This window comes from Rhincodon typus, chromosome 30 (assembly GCF_021869965.1).
Source record: "Rhincodon typus isolate 14 chromosome 30, sRhiTyp1.1, whole genome shotgun sequence".
In the NCBI taxonomy this organism is placed as follows: domain Eukaryota; kingdom Metazoa; phylum Chordata; class Chondrichthyes; order Orectolobiformes; family Rhincodontidae; genus Rhincodon; species Rhincodon typus.
In genome coordinates, this window is record NC_063361.1 from 5,593,004 (window position 1) to 5,614,204 (window position 21,201).

Here is a 21,201-nt window from a genome sequence, read left to right on the forward strand (position 1 = left end):
CCTCTTCAATAGTTTCCAACTTTGACAAGCTCTTGACAAGCTTTTGAAGTATTAATTGGCCTTGATCATGTCATGAGTGTTCACTCATCCTGCCTTACCTCACCCTGGTAAACATCGCTGATGTCCTACAGCTGATACTTAGTCTGGCACTGGTATTTTCAGCACTTGCCTGCTTCCAGTATGGACTTTGGGTAATCCTGAACATCCAATCCCAAACGTTTTATTTCCAACTTGCTGTCAATTTGAATGCAGAGTAATGGTTAGATAGTGAATAATCCATTATGTGCTGACAGTGATGATACCACGTTCAGATTGTCTCCACCAGGCACCATTACTGGTGAACTGACACCAATGAATGAAATTGGCACAGACTCTGACTAACATACCTCAGAGGGCATCTAGATTCTGGTGTTGAAAGGCCCATATTTTGCTGTAGAGATCTTGAACTGGAACTATGTTGTTTATAAAATTTTTCTTCAGTTGTTGATCATCCAACTCTTGATTTCTGAGTGACACCATTGTACAATAAATTAAGGCCTTTAATAAATGGGTATTTTATTCGTAGTAAAGAAGTTAATAAATAAGCTGATATAAAATTGATTTTCTCTCTTTACAAAAGCATAATTTTAATTCTAAATCCATCATTCCAAGTTGGTAGAATGGCAGCAGTTGGAGGTGCTTAGAAAGAGCCAGATGATGTTCCTGGCATAATGTAATTAACCTTGACCTGGGAAGTGGGCAAAGAGGAAGGCGATCACCCTGACTTTTGGGTAGCTGCTCTACTCATCGGGTAGTAGGGGCCACATTGGTGATGGACAAAGGAAACAATTTGCCCCCAGAAATAAAGTATATGAACAAGTGCTCAGAGATAGTGGGGAATCCTCATCAATGAGCAGTGCTCATCAGGCAGCTGCCTTCTTCAGATGGATCAGGAACAATGCAGAAGGACCCAGGAAAGACTTTAGCTACAGAGCAGGATGCTGTCTCCATAAGCTAAAACAGTTTTAAGACTTCTTTCCAACTCTGGTGACCTAGAGGTTGCCAAAACTAAACTACTCTTCTGTTCTGTAGTTCTTTTGTCTCAACAGCACTGGCTTATGCCACTTCTCTATTGGTCTCTCTTAGTAAACACCAGCAATTACTCCAGCAGGTCTTTTAAATTAAGTTACATCATTCTTTTTGGAAAGGCCGTTCTGACCCACTATTCTGGCCCTTGGAAAAAAAAGCCTTGAAAGAACTCTAAATCAAAAAGCCATTTACCTCTACTTTAGAACCCAAGTCCCCAAATACTAATTTATTATAAACATTCATCACAGTTCTACTGCAGCTTTCAAGAGCGAGGTTTGGCTCAAATAAGGGTATTGAGGGACACGGAGTAAAGGAGGGTAAATGGACTTGAGGTACAGATCCATGATGGTCTAATGGAATGGTTGACCGAGCTTGAGGGGTTCAGTGGCCTCTTGGGAGTGACCTTGGTGCTACATTTTCACTGTTAGAAATTATTTGATCAAAATATTTTTCTTGACCCCACTGAACAACCCGTTTTGAGTAGTTTGATGGCTATTTTATATAAATACCCTTTACCTGAGATTCTATGTTTTTAACTTCTGATACAACAAATGAATAGATTTACTAGTCACAGGTTTATCATTTTAGATGCACTTTTTTGACATGCATTTGACCGAGCAAATTTTACTTCAATTAATAATAACTCATAGCAAACCTGCCAAATGGCTGTTACCAGGCATGATTTCATTAGATCTAATAAAACATGCTGTGTAATTATTATGGCAGTCTTCCTACTTGTCACTTTGGAGACTTCAACTGTTGCTCATTGTAAGAGATCCATTAGGTTTAATATGAGAAGAAGCAAGAAAGTGAACTAAAACACAATACTTTCCAACAGATATTTGACTCCATTGGTTGTAACGTGCTTTGTGGTGTTGTGAAAAGCATCAAACAAACGGGAGTCTTTCTTCCTTTTCACAATTCCCAAAAATGATTGGCAGCAAATGTATTATCGTTGGAGTGCAGTTGTTCCATCTCTGTGAGATCACAACAAAATGAAAAGTCAACCTAGTAACATCAGATTGTGGAGTTTTGGGATATTGGCCAGGACATGTAGCAAACACTGTACTCTTCTTCCACTAGCACCATAGAATTGTTTATGTAACTTCAACCAACAGACAAGCTGAAGAGTCACCGTACTCAAAATGTTAACTCTGCTTTCTTTCCACAGCTGCTGCCAAACCTGCTGAGTTTCTCCAGCAATTTCTGTTTTTTGTTTCAGATAAGCTAAGATTCTACGTCTGCCAACATTGTCTCCCTCTGCACTGCAATATCAGCCTAGCAGCTGAAAGAGAGTGGAACTTAAACAACCTTCCAACTCAACGAGGAGAACTGCCACTTTATGAATTGTATTTAGTTAAGCTGCACTTTTATGGCAGCCATCCATAATTCACACTACGAACCCGGTACATATCCCTCTCGAATACGTAGTTGATAGAACTCTTTAAATGTGTTTCATATAGTCCCTGAGGGTTTGTGTAATACCCTGATCTATGTCAATGCCATAGGACAGTTGTTGGGTTCCAGAGCAGATTGTTGTCTGTATCTGTAAGGCTCAATTGCCCTTTTACAGCTGTCTCTGTTTACATTGAGCTTAACGCTGTTCAGCTATTTGTTGGTAATATCCTGCGTAAAGCTTGGAATTCAAATTCTCTGTTTTTTTTATTTTAAGTACAGATTGCCATTTTCAATGGATAAAATTTGCAAGTTGGCATCTGGTCCATTAGTACAAGCTCTCCAATCACTAGAATATCATTTGAGATTCCAGAATGTTCCTTTATTTAGCACAAATCACCTTCTGACATGGTCTGTCTGCTCTTCCTGACATTTTGTATGCTCCAGACTCTCGACTGCATTTCCTCTATCTCAAATTCATTCTTTGCATGCTATGTGGCTGCAACACATTGACTTCCGTGGTACTGTAGCTCCTCTGACACAGGCAGAGAGACTCCACATGCTTTCAATCAGGTCACTGAAAAATCTCTAACTTCCAATGCCACTTGTATCCAGCAGGTGCTCCCCTAATGCATATTATGCTAAAATTTCAAAATGTTTCATATCAGCTGGAATGATCCATCACCCAGTTTCTCCATAGGGGTGAGATTAGCAATAAATGATAACATCTTGCAACAAGTCCTGGGAATTTCTTTGCTTGTTAAAATAACTTGTGCAATTTATGTGGGTGTTGGGTTATCCAGAAGAAGGAGCTGTGGTATTAAAACCCAAACATATCCAAGAGAATAAAGGAACAACCACTTTACACAAAGGGTTATGAGAATGTGGATCACACTCCCTCACAAGGTCACAGAAGCAGAATCAAAAGTAATGTTTGAGATGATTTATTTATTTAGGAAATAAAAGCATTTTGGAAATTTGGAGAAGAGATAAACACCTTCACAACTATGAAAGGGAAGGTAAGGTGAACAATGTCAGCTTGTTTTCATTGGTCAGTGAGAGGGCAGTGAGAGAGAGCAGACTCAGGTGAATGACAAAAAGCATTAAAGGATATTCTGCAAATAAAAGTGACAAAAAAAACTTCACAGAATGGGTGGAATTATCTGGAACACATTTATTCTAAACTATGAATTATTTCTAAAGAAACAAGATAGTTGCTTCAAATATTTATCACAAGCTGTGGGAAATGGGTGGGTTTAGACTGGGTGGGATTTCTTTTTATTCACGCATGGGACATGGGAATCTCTGGCTGGCCATCATTTATTGCCTGTCGCTAGGTAGCGAGCTACCTTCTTGAACTGCTGCAGTCCACTTGCTGTAGGTATCACAGAATCATAGAATCCCCACAATGTGAAAAGAGCCCATTAAGTTCCAACACTCCGAACAGCATCCTACCCAGACCCAGCCCTCAACCCTAACCATTTACCATGGTTAATCCACCTAACCTGCACATCTTTGGATTGTGGGAGGAAACCAGAGCACCCGAAGGAAACCCACACAGACACGAGAGAACATGCAAACTCTACAGTCATCTGAAGCTAGTATCGAACCGAAGTTCCTGGCACCAAGGTAACACTGCTAAACACTGAGCCACTGTACCATCCTTTGGTAGTCACACAATGTCATCAGGGAGGGAATTCCAGCATTTTGACCCAGTGACAGTGAAGGATTGGTGATATATTTCCAAGTCAGGAGTGGCTTGTAGGGAAATTTGCCGGCGGTTATGTTCCCATGTATTTGCTGCCCTTGTATTCCGGATGGAAGTGGTTGTGAATTTGGATGATGCTGTCTGAGGATCTTTGGTGAATTTCTACAGTGCATCTTGCAGTACACACTGGTGCTACAGCAAACTTTGGAGGTGGAAGGAGTAGGTATAGTGCCAATCAAGTGGGCTGCTTTGTGCTGGATGGTGCCAAGTTTCTTGAGTGTTATTGGAGCTGCACCCATCCATTTAAGTGGCAGTATTCCATCACACTCCTGACTTATACCTTGTAGATGGTGGACAGGCATTAGGGTGTCCGGTAATGAGTTACTGCAGTGTTCGTAATGTTGCCCTAATCTTAAAGTCACTGTGTTTATATGGTGAGTCCAGTTGAGTTTCTGATCCATGGTAACCTCCAAGATGTCATTCAGTGATGTAACAAATGTCACTTTCCACTTGTCAGCCCGAGCCTGGATATTGTCCAGATCTTGTTGCATTTGAACATGGACTGCTTCAGTATCCAAAGAGTTGTGAATGGTGCTGTATATTGTTATTGTCATCAGCAAACATCCCCACTTCTGACCTTATGATGGAAGGAAGATCATTGAGGAAGTACCTGAAGATGGTTGGGCCCAGGACATTACCCTGAGGAATTCTATAGAGATGTCCTGCAGCAGAGATGACTGACCTCCAACAACAACAACCATATTCCAATGTGCGAGGTCTGACTCCAACCAGCAGAGTTCGCCCCCCTGATACCCATGGTTTCCAGTTTTGCTATGGCTCTTTGCTACCACACTTGGTCAAAAGCAGCTTTGATGTCAAGGGCTGTCACTCTCACCCCACCTCTGGAATTGAGCTCTTTTGTCCATGTTTGAACCAAGGCTGTAATGAGGTCAGGAGCTGAGTGGCCCTGGCAGAACCCAAACTGGGCGTCACTGAGCAGGTTATTTCTGATCAGGTGCTGCTTGATAGCGCTATTGATGACACTTTCCATCACTTTACTGATGATCGAGAGTAGACAGATGGGGCTGCAATTGACTGGGTTGGATTTGTCCTGCTTTTTGTGCACAGGATGTATTTGGGCAACTTTCCTCACTTTTAGATAGATACCATTGTTGTAACTGTACTGAAAGAGCTTGGTTAGGGGAGTGGCAAGTTCTGGAGCACAAGTTTTCAGTACTATTGCCGGAATGTTGTCAGGGCCCAAAGCCTTTGCAGTATCCAGTGTCTCTATGATAACATGCGGAATGAATCAAATTGGCTGAAGATTGGAGGAGACCGAGGTGGATCATCACTCGGCACTTCTGGTTGAAGGTTGCCGCAAAAGCTTCAGCCTTACCTTTCGCACTGACGTGGTGGACTGTACCGTCATTGAGGACGGGGTTATTTGTGGAGTCTCCTCCTCCAGTGAGTTGTTTGATTATCCACCACCATTCATTAATAGATGCAGTAGGACTACAGAGCTTAGATCTGATCCATTGATTATGGGATTGCTTAGCTCTGCCTATCACTTGCTGCTTATGCTGTTTGGCATGCACATATTTCTGTTTGGTAGCTTCAGCAGGTTGACACCTCATTTTTGGGTATGCCTGGTGCTGCTCCTGGCATGTCCTCCTGTACTCTTCATTGAACCAGGGTTGATCCCCTGGCTTGATGGTAATGGTTGAGTGGGGGATATGCCGGGCCATGAGGTTACAGATTGTGCTGGAGTACAATTCTGCTGCTGTTGATGGCCCACAGCGCCTCATGGATGCCCAGTCTCGAATTGCTAGATCTATTCAAAGTCTGTCCCATTTAGCACGGTGATAGTGCCACACAATACAATGGAGATTATTCTCAATGTGAAGGTGAGATTTCGACTCCACAAGAATTATACCGTGGTCACTCTTACCAATATTGTCATGTTACTGGGTATGGGCAGTAAGTGAGAGACTGGGAAAAGACTGCAGGGAATATTAAGGTGTATGGGGAGTGAGTCAGAGTGTACGATTAGACAAAGTGAGATACTAAAGGATATGGTGAGTTTATGGAAGAGTGCAGAATTGGTCGTCATTCAATAACTCTTCATTGAATGTCTGTCTAATTTGATGGTTCCCATAACTGCATTCCCAAACCAGTGGTTCCAGGTTTCCCTGTGACAAAACCTGTGCCAGCTGAACTAATGGCCTCTGCAAATGTCCTGAAGCCTGCTTACCTGGAACCCAAAGGGATGAAAGGGAGATTTATTCATGTCATTATGCTTGGGGACTCAATAACTCAACACCAGGTGTGGTGCTGAGCTATGCTGACTTACATGCAGGCTCTGAACCTTGCTGAAGCTTGGCACCACTTGCAAAGTTTCATTTTCCTGTAAGGATTCTTCTGGATTGTTCCTTCACCCCCTCTCCACTATTATTCCTACCTTTGCGAATCTTACAGATCCAATCCAGTTGATTCTCACAGCGTACTGCTCGCCAAAGTGAGGAGGCAATGTCAATGACTCCACAGCGTCGGACGCTATCATCTTCGTAGACATCTCGTCCAAAGTTGTTGTAGGAATACTGCACAAGAAGACAATATGGTTGAGGTTACTTACAAACACTGCCCATTATTTTCCCAGCGCCAATTACTTCTATCCAAATTGCTGCCCCTAAAAGTTTCTTCACCATCAATATTAGATTAATTTGCTTTTAATTTTAATTTTAATTTGCTTAATTTTGCAAGCTTCAACAGTCTTGCTTTTTCATAAACTGGGGTTTAACATTTGCAATTCTTCAGTCCCCTGAAAGATTGTGGCCAGATTTTCCAACTTTCCCCTTTCCTAAATGAAAAAGCACCAGAAAGCATCTCATTCTGTAGTTCCCCCTCCCAACTCAATTATTTTAATGCTCTCTTTGATGCTGTTCCTTCATCTACCTTTCCATACACTCCACCTTATACAAAGTGCAGCTGCATTAAGTCCCATCCTTGCAAAACAGCATTAAATTTTAAATAACATATTCTCTAATTCCTCCATGTTTTCACTCTGCCCTACCTCTGCAATGTCCTTCGGAACACCTTCTGTTCTTGAACCCATTTTCCTGCCTTATATTTCATGCACCATTGTGACAGTTTTCACCTGTTTGTGTGTAACAGGGAAAATAGCGTTCCGAAGAATGGTCACTGGACTGAAAACATTAACTCAGCTTTCTCTCAACAGTTGCTGCCAGACCTGCTGAGGTTCTCCAGCAATTTCTTTTCTTGTTGTAAATACACATGGAACAAACTGACACACCAAAGATGTTTAATTCTGTATGTGATATCTCAGGGGAAGGGGAGCTTTGTAAATGAGTGGAGTGTTATAGGGGTGAATGCAAGCTTATTCTGTCACATGCTGCAATGTACAAACCTGTCCCTGTTTTTCCCCTCAAGCAAGTCAGCCTGTGATTTGGTCATTCAGGCAGATACTCACTCCTGTTCCATCACTCCATGCCCAACTTTGTTCTGTCCCTGGGTTTCGTCGGTTCAATCCAAGCCAGAACCAATGATAATCATGATCCTCTGACTCTCTAGGAAGTAGAAACAGACAATGACCCATTTTCATCATAATTCCATAAATTTTCAGAAAACATTTTATTAAAAATAATTCAATATTTAATTGTTTGACAAGGCAGATTATTCCAATTACATAGGCAGGATAGAATCTCCTGCAGTAAAATCAAAGCCAGCTCTGCTCTGCCTGGGTGTGACTGCTTTCAAATAAAGTTGACCAAAAATTAGAGTCAACATACATGTTAATTACCTTAAGGGAGTGAGTCTGCTAACCTATTTCATCAAATAACCCATTGGGTATACAGGATGTCCCCGATAGGACAGTGTTCATGGGTGGCACAGTGGCTCAGTACTGCTTCACAGCACTAGAGACCCAGGTTTGATTCCAGCCTCAAGTGACTGTTTGTGTGGAGTTTTCTCATTCTCTGCACTCTGGTTTCCTCCTACAGTCCAAACGTGTGCAGGTTCAGTGGATTGGCCATGCTTAATTGCCCTTAGTTTCCACTGATGAGTGGGTTAGCCATGGGAAATGCAGGTTTATGGGGATAGGGTAGGGCCGTGGGACTGGGTGGGATGCTCTTCAGAGAGTTGGTGCAGACTTGATGGGCTGAATGGCCTGCTTCCGCACTGTAGGGAATCTGTGATTCTATGGGATTTGGAAATCATTGGCTCATTCTGACACACTATGGATCAACAGTCCACTGTACATCATCTCCATATTTATTTCCATTAAAATAAATATCAATAAAATAAGGAGGGAGGTAAAGAGGCTGAAATTCACCATGTCTTACATTGTGAAAGGCACTGTTTAAATATAAAGCTATCCAAAATGTTCAACAACTAAGAAAGAAATTTTCAAGCTCATTCACTGTTGGAATGTAGGAATTTCATGTGAAGTTATTTATGAGTGTTTGTAAAATATCTGCTGTTCCTAACTCTTGCCTGGGCAGCATTGCTTGAGATGATTATTAAATCTACATTGAAGCTAATGAAGAGATCCATTTACTTAGCTCTGCCAAGTGAGTCATCCTTCAGGGTAGGCTGCAAGCCAAAGCCCGCAGTCACATTCCCAGTAGAAAGGTCTGATATCTATCCCTGGGGAAATGCTAGAATCAATTAGTAACGAGATAGTAGCAGGACATTTAGAAAATTGCACTACAATAAGGCATTCAACATGGTTTTGTGAAAATGTAATTGTGCTAGAGTTCTGGAAGGATGTATCAAGCAGCATAGGTAAAAGGGAACCAATAGATGAAGCACATTTGAATTCCCAAAAGACATTTGATAAAGCTAGAAGGTTAGAACACAAAAAAGGAGGTCTAGTGCTAAGGTGATATCTTAACATGGATCGAGGACTAGCTAACAAACACAGAATTGAAATAACTTTTCAGGTTGGTAACCTGTTAGTGGAATGCCAAAGGATCAGTGCTGGGGCTTCAACTATTTACAATCTATAATAACAACTTGGATGTAAAGGACTGACTAGCTGTGTCATAGTCAAATTTGCTGATGATTTACAGTTGGTAGGAGAATAAGTTGAGGATAAAGAGACTCTTCAAAGGGAAACTGATAGAATAGGTGAGTGGACGAAAAAAGTTGGCAAATGGAAATGTGGGAAAATGTGAGGTTATTCATTTTAGCAGGAAGATAGGAAAACAAAACATTATTTAAATGGAAACCAAAAGAAATTATTTAAATAGATAGAGTGTGAAATGTAGCACACAGGCATCTGGGGGTTCTTGTATATGAATCACAAAAGGTCAGCATAGAGGCTAGCACTGCTGCATCACAGCGCCGGGGTCCCAGGTTCAATTCCAGCCTTTTGTGACTGTGTGTGGTGTTTGCTCCTGTTTCCTCCCACAGTCCAAGGATGTGCAAGTTAGGTGGATTGGCCATGGTAGAAAATTTCATGAAGGGTTATGGGATGGGGTGGGGGGAAGGGATGCCCTTCACGGGTCAGTGCACATTCAATGAGCCAAATGGCCTCTTTCTGCTCTGTAGGGATTTTATAATTCGATGATTTTTTTTTCCCCGATTCATTTGTGGGATGGGGGCATTGCTGGCTGCCCAGCATTTCTTGCTCATCTCTAGTTGCCCTTGAGAAGGTGGTGGTGAGCTGGCTTCTTGAAATGCTGCAGTCCTCCTGCTGTGGGTTGACCCACAATGTTATTAGGGAGGGAATTCCAGGATTTTGACCCAGCGACAGTGAAGGAACGGCGATATATTTCCAAGTCAGGGTGGTGACTGACTTGGAGGGGAACTTGGATGTGGTGGTGTTCCCATATATCTGATGCCCTTGTCCTTCTGGATGGAAGTGGTCGTGGGTTTAGAAGGTGCTGTCTGAGGATCTTTGGTGAATTTCTGCAGTGCATCTTGTAGGTAGTACATACCACTGCTGCTGAGCTTTGGTCATGGAGGGAGTGAATGCTTGTTATGTAGTGCTAATTAAGTAGCCTGCTTTGTCCTGGATGGTGTCAAGCTTCTTGAGTGTTGTTGGGGCTGCGCTCATCCAGGAAAGTGGAAGTATTCCATCACACTCCTGACTGGTGCCTTGTAGATGGCGGACAGGCTTTGAGGAGTCAGGAGGCGAGTTACTCGCCGCAGTATTCCCAGCTTCTGGCCTGCTCTTGTATCCACTGTGTTAATCTGGTGAGGCCAGTTGATTTTCTGGTCAATGATAACACCCAGGATGTTGACAGTGGGGGATTCAGTGATGGTAACTCCATTGAATTTCAAGGGACGGTGGTTAAATTGTCTCTTATTGGTGATGGTCATAGCCTGGCATTTGTCTGGTGAGAATGACACTTGCCACTTGTCAGCACAAGCCTGGATATTGTCCAGATCTTGTTGCATTTGAACATGGACTGCTTCAGTATCTGAGGAGTCACAAATGCTGCTGAATATTGTGCAATCATCAGCAAACATCCCCACTTCTGACCTTATGATGGAGGAAATGTCACTGATGAAGCACTTGAAGATGGTTGGACCTAGGACACTACCCTGAGGAACTTCTGCAGAGATGTCACGGAGCTGAGATGATTGACCTCCCACAACCACGACCATCTTCCTATGTGCCAGGTATGACTCCAACCACCGGAGAGTTTGCCCCCTGATACCCATTGATTCCAGTTTTGCCAGGGATTCCATTGGCATTAAATAATTTGGACAAATGGAATACTGCAGAAGTAAGTAGGATGTCTGGATAGAGGTGTAGGGGTCACTGATTCAGACCAAGCTAGAGTATTTTGTACAATTTTGGTCTCCTTACTTAAGGAAGGTCAAATTTACGCTGGAAAGCTGTTTGGAGAAGGTTCACAAAGCTGCTTCCTGGTATGAAGAGATGTGTCTTATGAAGAATTTTTGAGCAGTTTGGGCCTATGTGCCATGAAGTTTGGAAGAATGAGAAGTGACTGTACTGAAAGAAGATTCTGAATAGGCCTGTCATGGTAGATGCTGAATATTTTCCCTTGTGTTAATCTAGAATTGGGGAGCACAGTTTAAAGATACAGGCTCTCCATTTAACATGGAGAAAGGATATATTTTTCGAGGTTGTCAGTCTTTGGAATTCTCTTTCACACAGAGCAGTGGAAGCTGGGAAATTGAGTATATGCAAGACTGAGTTAAACAGGTTTTTGGTTGACAAGGGAGTCAAGGGTTAACAGGGACTGATAAGAAACTGTAGCTGCCAACTGGGTCACAATCAGATCAGCCATAATGTTAATGACGTCCTACTCCTGCTCCCATTTTTTGTAAGCTAAAAGGGATAAGGGGATCAGAGGGGGCATGGACAGGGATTGTCGGCTTTGATACAGCATATGAAAAGTACCGAGAGAGTTGAGAGTAAACAGGATAGAATTTTGGAGTCAGAAGAAATCTTCCAAATCTTTTTGTTGAAGGTGAGACACGCTGTAATCGAGGATGTGAGGGAGTGGGCTGTTTAAGTATGTACATTGTGGGCTTATTGGATAAAAAATCTAAAGGCTATTTCTGAAGACTAGATTCAATACTCCCTTGCATTTTTTTAAATTTTGGCATATGGATCTCTGAAGCCTGTGCATTGTACCCGCTTCTGAAACCAGAAGTCAATGTGTCAGAACTCAAATCAGTGTGTGCAGAACCTCAGGGGAACCTTGGAGCAGCTGAGGAGCCATGCAGTTTAGAGAGAACGTTGACCAGATTCCATCTCCTCAGTGTTTATTTAATGACAACTTCAAGGCAACATACTTGAAAGAGACAGAATCCAGGAACCAACAGCTGCACCACCCAGCCCAATGACTAACTTTCTAATCAGTGCTTGCTGTCTCACCCAAAGATCTCGTTAACCAGTTTCTCTGTAAACTTCTCCTCTTCAAAGTTGCTGATGCTGAGCAAATTAGCACCTTGCTCATAGCAGAACATGTGTGCCTGCACCCAGTTCTTCTTAGCATAGATGGTGTTGAAGTGAAACACCTGGTCAGGAAAAGGAGAAGAAATGAGACAAAGTGTGAACACGCCTGAATATAACCCAACTATTCAACATTCACAACTTCTGGACATCAGAAATCACACAGCAAACAGTTCTCTCAGGATACATCATAATTACAGCATTGAAACAGTCTATTGGCCCAACTGGTTAGGTTCACACTAGTCTCCTGTTATGATTCCTGTTGATATTATTCCTGGTCTAGTCAGATCCCAACGTGAGACAGCCTTGATAGATCAAAAGTTTTCTTTCTGTTTATCATGAAGGTTAGTCAGGGAACATATTCAATGTACTTTCAACAAAAGGATATAAAAATTTACTACAGACAAAATAAAAACGTGAACTATGTTATACTATACAAGAACTATTTGAAATGGGCCATGGTATAGTAAATTAGACAGGTTTGAGCTGATATAGTGAAAAATGTCATGCAGACAAAACCTCCATGAAATTTGATGAAACTGACAATTAGCCATAAGAGGCACCATTATTCGAGAAGGGAGGAAAGGAACCAGGAAATTATAGGCAGGACAGTCTAATCTCCGTTATGAGGAATGTATTGGAATCAATTCTGAGGGACAGAGTTAATTTGCATTTGAAGAGGCACGAGAAGATGATGGCCTAGCAGTATTATCGCTAAACTATTAATCCAGAGACTCAGCTAAAGTCTGGGGACCTGGATTTGAATCCTGCCATTGCAGATTGTGGAATTTGAATTCAATAAAACATTGGAATTAAAAGTCTAATGATGTTTGCGAATCCATTGCTGATTGTTGGAAAAACCAATCTGTTTCACTAATGCCCTTTAGGAAAGGGAATTGCCATTCTTACGTGGTCTGGCCTACATGTGGCTGCAGACCCACAGCAATGTGGTTGACTCTGAACTGCCCTCTGGGCAATTAGGGATTGGTAATAATTGCCTGCCTAGCTTGTGATGCGCACATCAAACATAAATCAATAAAACAAAAAGGCAGGGATTAATCAAGAACAGTCAGGATGGTTTTGTTAAGGGAGATGATATCTGACCAAAGTTGATGAATTTTTTGAAAAGGTAACCAGCTATGTAGATGAGGGCAAGGCTTTTGATGTAGTCTACATGGGCTTCAGCAAGGCTTTTGATAAGGTCCTGAATGGGAACCCGATAGCAAAGCTAAGAGCTCCTGGGAATGATCCAAGGAAATTTGGCAAATTGGATCCACAATTGGCTGAGTGGCAGGAAGCAGAGGGTGATGATTGAGCAGTGCTTTTCCGACTGGAAGTCTATATCCAGTGGGGTCCCACAGGGTTCAATGTTGGGGCCCTTGCTCTTTGTGGTTTATATAAACGATTTGGACTTGAATGTAGGAGGGTTGATCAGTAAGTTTGCAGACATTACAAAAACTGGTAAATAGTGAAGAGGATAGCCGTAGACCACTAAAGGATACAGATGCGCTGATCAGTGGCAAATGGAATTCAATTCAAATAAATGTGAGGTGATGCCCTTGGGCAGGACAAACAAAGCAAGATAGGAACCTGGGAAGCACCAAAGATCAGGTGGACTTTGGTGTGAACGTACCCTAGTCCCTTAAGCTATCAGGTGGATAAGGTGGTGAAGAAGTCTTATAGTATACTGGGCTTTACTATTTGAGGCATAGAGTTTAAGAGCAGAGAGGTGATGTCAGTCCTATATAAAACATTGGTTAGGCCACAGCTAGAGTTGGCTCGCCAAGCTGGTTCATTGTTCCATAGACGTTTCATTACCCTGCTGGGTAACATCATCAGTGCAGCCTCCGATGAAACGATGTTTTGTTTTCCCGCCTGTTATTTAAACTCTGGTGTCTGTTGAGCTGGATTATCTCACTTCTGGTTTTCCTTTGCAATGGAGTGTATATGGGGTTTAGCTCTATGTGTTTATTGATGGCTTTCTTAGTGGAGTACCAGGCTTCTAGGAATTCCTGCACTTGTCTCTGCTTTGCCTGTCCCAGGATCCTGGTGTTGTCCCATTCAAATTGGTGGTTCTCCTTATCCATGTCGATGGAGATGAGTGAGTATTGGTCGTGTCTTTTTGTTGATGATGTTCATGTACCCTTGTGGCTAATTTCCTTCCTGTTTGTCCAATGTAGTGTTTGTCACAGTCTTTGCAGGGAATCTTGTATATGACATTGGTCCTGTCCATAGTGGGTAGTGGGTCTTTGGTCCGGGTTAGCAGTTGGCATAGGGTTGATGTGGGTTTGTGTGCTACTGTGATGCCCAGTGGATAGTTAGAGGGGAAGTAAGAAAAATTATTTTCACCCAGAGGATGGTGGGAATCTAGAACTCATTAGCTAGTGGTAGAGGCAAAAATCCTCATAAGAAATATTTAGATGTTCACTTGTGATATCAAGGTATAGTAGGCAATGGGCCAAGTGCTGGGAAATGGGATTAGAATAGTTAGGTAGTTGTTTCTGACCAGTGCAAACATGATGGGTTGAAAGCCTTTTTGTATGCTGTAGAAGTCTATGACTCTAATAAGTAAGATACAACCTTTTTCTCATTGTATAAACTTGCATAGTACCTGAAATGTCCTGACTGTGCGTTAGTGAATTCCTGTTGCCAAGAAACAGTAGTTTCATTTTCTCTACTCTACCATTTTGTAATGCATTGAACTGCTCGCCTCAAAGGTTTAAAGACCTCATTAAAATTCATAGAAATAAAATAAATCTCCAGACACCTTGTGTGCCACTCAATGAACAAATCTAAAATTAAACTAACAACCATGTCTTCCTGGTGTTAACACACAAAGTAAAGATAATTTATACACTGTTCTTCCACTTTAGAACCCGAGCTCTCAGACAGTAATAATATATTTTGAAACTTCATCACACTCTTCCTAACCTCTTCATCTAACTCTGTTGGCTTCAGTTCCTTCCTGACACAGTTACTTATCCAGCTTCACCTTAAAGTAGAATAAATTAGAATTGTTCTTCTTGAACAGAAAATGTTAAGAGGCAAGTTAATTTCTTCAAGATGCCGAGAGGTTTAGGAGAGAACAACCTGTTTCTCTGGTAAATCAATCAGCAGAGTTCAAAGACTCAAAATCATTGGCAGAAGATCTTGAGCATAGGTGAAGCTTTCTCAGAGGCTAGTTAGAATCTGGGACATACTGCCTGAGACTGGGATGAAATCTGATTCCATAAATAAATACAAGAAGTTGGGCAATTACATTAGGATGAGAAACTTGTTCAGGGAAGGAAAAGATGCTGAGATATGAGACAAAGCATCTTTCACAGAAGTACCAGAGACACAATGAGCCGAATGACCTACTTCTATGCTGTAGGTTTCTGAGGTCCTTCTGCTACATTTAAACCTCTCAGCTGCTCCTTATGGTAGTGTATCATCTCTTAACTTCCTCAATGGATTTACTGATGACTATCTTATAGTTATGACCATAATTTTGTTTTCTCCCCCACTAGAGGCAAAACTTTCTTACCTTTTCCCCAACTAGAATAAGGAGTTGGGGGCAGAAGCTCAACTCCCACCAACTGGTGGGGCTACATTTTGGCACAGATTAGAGGTTTTCAGGGCACATTGGATTTAAGGAAATGTTTCATTTGCAAGTTGTGCAATGGGCTATGTTGGGCAAGGTGGAATTTGGCAGTTATTGAAAGAGCAGGTTCAGTTGGTAGCACCTCCACCCTCAGTATGGTTAACACTACTGAGCAAGGCTGAGGTTTCAGAGTTCACAGAATGTGTTCTTCAGAAGGAGCAGCAATGAAGTGGCTCTTTGAATCCTCACTGGCCTGCTTTTCATGTTAATGATCTCAATCTCTTTGAAGCAAATTTTTTATCAGATCAGCCTGGACCACAACCTCGGTTACACTTGAATACTGTGACTGCGGCTCCCCGACCTCTTTTATTCTTCAAGACTTTCCCCCAGGAGACAATTATGCATTACTCTGAAGAATGAAGATATTTTCAAAAGGCCATTTTCATTTCCTTGAATCAAGCACCTTCAGAAACAAGACATATTTGTATCTCCATCAGAGAGGGAGAGACTCCAGCCCATTGTTGGAATCATATGAGGGAAGGTTTCCGTAGATACAACTTTCCAAATCTGCCTTCCCTCTGCTCAGCTGCAGCTCCAAAATGCACACAGCTTGAATCCATGTTTGAATTCCCATTGGTGAGGTCAGTGAGCAAATATAAAACAATCAGCACAAGAACAGGTCATTCAGCCAATCAAGTTTGCACCAGCCCTTTCAAAGAGAAGTGTGGTTAGTGCAGCTCTCCATTCCTTTTCTCCCCTCATTTGTTCATTTTTTTTTAACCCCTAAAAAGATTAATCCAATTTCCTTTCGGAGGTTACAACTGAATCTGTATCCCACCACCTTTTCAGGCAGCACTTTCCAAATCCTAAACATTCCTTGTATAAAGAGATTTTCCCTCATGTTGTGTTCATCTCTTTTGCCAAGATCCTTAACTGCGTAGCTACCAGTCAATCACCCTTCAGTCTTTGAAAATAGAGCCTTTCATTTTCTTAACCCTTTTATAATTTTTAAACAGTTTTATTAAATCTCTGCACCCTTCGATCCTTCTACAGTCAGCCACATGCATTCCACCTGCCCATCTTAAACAGACTCTATAAGATCTCCATAATTAAAGCAAGTGGGTTAGAGTGAGCTTTTCATCTCCTTTGGTTTCAGAAGTATGTATTCCTCCTTGGAGGCAGAGTCTGAGAGTGATACTGACAAATACAGGTTTAACAAGCTATACCTAAAAAATACAACATCTGAAAAGAGAATTACAAATGAAGTTTGCAAAAAATTAGCCATCCTTTTGCCACACAGAGCAAGTGGTCAACCAAGAGAGAAATAACATGCATCTTGTATCAGTGATATTTTAATCGGTGGATAATTTTGATACTGTTGTGTCAGAATTTATGGAGACAATTGTACCTAACTCAGTGAGTGGGAATCCCATGGGATAGAGTGGAATGCTAGTTTTGCTTTCCACCTTATATTAATCCCTATTGACTTTTAAAACTGAGTAAAACCGGATGGGATGTAAAATTAGCATTACACTCAAGCCCATCGGTTTGGTTAAAATTGTCCCAATTGGTTCAGCATAGAACGAGATAACATGTATTTACTGAAGACCTATGATGGAGATAGAAACAATTTATATTTATGTAACACCCTTCACCTCAGCCTGTCCTAGAGTGCTTCACAATGCATTAATTGCTGAAATGCTGTTGAATGTGGAAACATTTTGCTTAGGGTCCAGAGTAAGATTGGGAAGTGTCAAATCAGATTGCCATTGCAGTGTCATCTGGGACAAATATCCCACCTCCACCCCCAGCCAATTAGATCAAATTCCTCCTTACACACTGCTAAAACTCAGGCAGGCTATTAAAGGTCAACGACATCAATGTCCCTGGGTCCTTTTGCATTCAGAAGCCAAGACTACGGTGAGCTCCAACTTCACTGTGTAAGGGATACAATATATGTACTTGGAAGTATTTTTGGCTGAGAGTTACTGCATTGTGGCAGCACTGTTCTGTTGTGGTTTGAAACATGTGTTTTTAGTTAAGATAGAAAATAAAATCATGCAGCAACACTTGAAAAATTCCAAAGAATAGAAACTTTGAGCCTCAGTAATAGTGATTACTTAGTTCCAGTTCCACAGGAAAAGAACTCTATCCAAAGTGAATTAAGGGCAGGAATTGTTCATTTATTTTGTGCTCAGTCAACATTGCTTTGACTTGCCATAGTCTGAATCTATTGAAATTAGGCTATCATTAGCAGAAACATAGACTTGGAATGAGGGGTCACTCGGCTCATAGTGTTGATTCCTATCATGAATCTGTACAAGTTATCCTAACATGTCTAAGATTTCTCATTGTGTCCTCTGACCCAATTATTTAATTGCCTGAGGAAAGAAAATTCTGTATTATTTCTCCCCCAAAACTGGTCAAATACCCAAAATAACCACTTTCCTTGGTCTATTATTCATTATGAAAGTCAGCTCCTTGATTTACAATTTTCACAGCTGATGTCCAAGCAACACAGGAACCATCATGTTTCCTGAACTAACAGTATTACTGGAGGCACCACTATATATTGCCTTTGGAGATGCCATTTCACCTCCTCCAGGCCTGACCTGCAAACTTCTTTTCCCAAAGGTGATTAGAGAACTCATTGGATTTTTAGCAACAATTGAGATTTCAGGGTTAATAATATTGAGACTAGTTTTAATTTCAGATATTATTAATTGAATAGAAATTCCACCAGGTGTCAACCTGTGTCTGCAGAGTAGCAGCCTGGCCTCTCCATTACCAGGCCAGTGCCATTACCACTGCACCATCCGTGTCTAAACTGTCCACATTCCTCTTGGAAACAGGTTTGTTGCCCACCCATTCTCAGTTTTAAACTGAAGATTTGATGTTGGTTTCCTGACACACTCTGAACTTTACCCAATTGCACACAGACAAAGAATCATAGAATCCCTACCGTGTGGGACCAGTCCATTTGGCCATCAAGTCCACACGGACCATCCAAACGGCATCCCATTCAGACCCAGTCCCCTACCCTATCCCTGTAACCCTGCATTTCCCATGGCTAAACCAACTAAACCTGCACATACCTGAACACTGTGGGCAATTTACCATGGCCAATCCACCTAAACTTTGGACTGAGAAAGGAAACCAGAGCACCCCCAGGAAACCCATGCAGTCACAGGGAGGATGTGCAAACGCCACATAGACAGTCGCCCGAGGGTGGAATCAAACCCAAGTCCCTGGTGCTGTGAGGCAGCAGTGCTAACCACTGAGCCACTGTGCTGCCCTTGTTAAATCACTTGTCAAATTGTTGTTATCAAACAAAATCAAACAAGAGAGAATGGGGTTTAGAATTTGTGGCTTTATTCCCTCATTGCACAGGAAGCTGACTTGAGAGTTAACAGCTGGTTTTGTTAATAATCCTGAGGATGAGAGGAATGACACTGACAAACAAATTAGCATCGTCAAGTGGGTTCAGAGTACATATGCTTGTACTGGAAGCTACGTATATTAATACGCAGGGCTCTGTTTTTTGCTGTCAGAAAGAAGAGTTACATGCACTGAGTCTGTTTCAACGCAACACAAAATCTACTGGTTCATTTCTCAAGGCAATGCCCCGACCAATCAAAAGTCACCTCATTTGGTTTAAATTTTAAGCAAAGCCTGGCAATTAACTGTCAATCAGCATTAATGCATGCATTCTCCATGGCAATGCTTCTATCAATCAGAACATTCTTCTCATACTGTGCAAATATTAGTTTTGACCCTTAAATTGGTATTCGTGTGAACTTTCCTGAGGAGTACAAGTTGAAAAGCTTCAAAAAAAATTTTTTTTCCATTAACTAAAGAAGCTGTACCTAGGTACTTCTATATCTAAGTCAGTGCCATAATTGGTGACATATAACCTTTTCACTATATTCATTCTGTATATGTGACAATAAAGACTATTCTATTCTACTACAAAATGACTATGTGAACACTACTTAGAATCGCAAAAACCGTCAGTCATTCTACTTATTGATCTTACAGCTGTCAGTTTCCATCAGGTTCTCAGCAAGTCTTTGGAAAAGAAGCTTGTGACTTACAAACCTGTCTGATTGTTTTGTGCAAGTTACTAAGTTACTGGGTGATGGCAATCCAGTTGATATTATCCACCCGGATTTTCAGAAAGCCTTTGGCAAGATTTCTGACACAAGATTACTTTACAAGCTACAATCTTGTAACAGTGTGAATTTGATGCACTAGATTAGGACTTGGCTTCAATCTAGCAGTAAAAAAGGGGTCATCAATGATTCTGGATTAGCTCAGAGGCATGAACCTTAGGTGACATTCTCAAGTATAAGAGTTTGTCTATCTTCTGTTTGTTGTTTCCATTACTGACATTGACTAGAGGTGCTAGGAATATGGATTGATTAATGTTTCTGAAGAAAGGCCACAGGCCTGACATATTAACTCTGTTTCTCTACTGACAGATGCTGCCAATCTGGACAGTGTTTCCATATTTCCAATAAATGTTATATTTTGTTTTTATTCAGCTCGTCACCGACTGGCAGAAGAGTTCTTTTCTGTCTTGCACACATACATGACACCCCGAAGCCACACTAGTCCTAAATAGAATCCAAAACATATTTATTTTCTTTAATGGATCACAACAGTCGTCATGCCAGCCGAGAATAGCAAACTAATATTATCTGCAAATCTGCTATTATCCCACACTGACCCAGCCACAATCACAAGGTCTGCACTTGAGAATCATGATCATTACCTTTTAAGAAACAGAAATAACTATGCAGTCCTCCCTTGAAAAAGGGCATTTGCATTCAAAATTCAGAGGATCTGGGATGACTGGGGAGGGGTGGGGAATCACAGAAAGTGAAAGAGCTTGCAACATTTTAGCAACTGCAGGCTGACCTGGGTGGAGGTGTCAGTCAATGGATTCTGGCTGGTGAACTTGACTTGGATTCAAGCTCTATTCCTTTTACAAAACAGTGGGATTATCCTATTCCACAGAACATACCATCTTTACTGGTAACAACCGTGTTGTCTACTGGTCTAAGTGGTTCATTGCTCCATTCTGTATGATAAGTCTTGGGCCTGTCAAACTAACAGTGGTACACAGTAGACTATTGCTGGGTCTTAACAGAAGAGACACTTATCTTAACAAGTGTTAACAAGATAGTTTACTGCAATGATAGCAATACTTACAATTGCATTAATTTATAAGACATAGCTAAGGGTCTGTTTCTGTGCTGTATGACTATGACTACTCAGTACGATCAACAGCTGCACAGAACATATGTGCTTGTCCCAGGAACTCGTACAGACTCAATTGCAAATCTGTGTGATCTTAGCAGATTGAGCACAGCTTAATCAAAGTGAACTTTTTTTTTGAGATCCATCACCTTATTCCACAAAGTGCACTGTGCCTGGTGGGTTAAGACCGGTTTAGTTAATCACTTCAGATTTAAAAGCTTTTAATGAGTTTTA

At 41.4% G+C, this 21,201-nt stretch overlaps 1 protein-coding gene across 1 annotated transcript in view; it reads right to left on the reverse strand.

Annotated features, from left to right (window-relative positions):
• mrc2 (mannose receptor, C type 2) overlaps positions 1–21,201 on the reverse strand; it is a 225,423-nt gene that overhangs the window by 57,161 nt on the left and 147,061 nt on the right. Inside the window, exons 13-15 of the mRNA XM_048614718.1 lie at positions 12,045–12,187; positions 7,659–7,755; positions 6,630–6,768 (exon numbers count right to left, since the gene is read on the reverse strand). Coding sequence (XP_048470675.1) covers positions 6,630–6,768; positions 7,659–7,755; positions 12,045–12,187 — 379 coding nt within the window. The remainder of the gene's footprint in view (positions 1–6,629; positions 6,769–7,658; positions 7,756–12,044; positions 12,188–21,201) is intronic.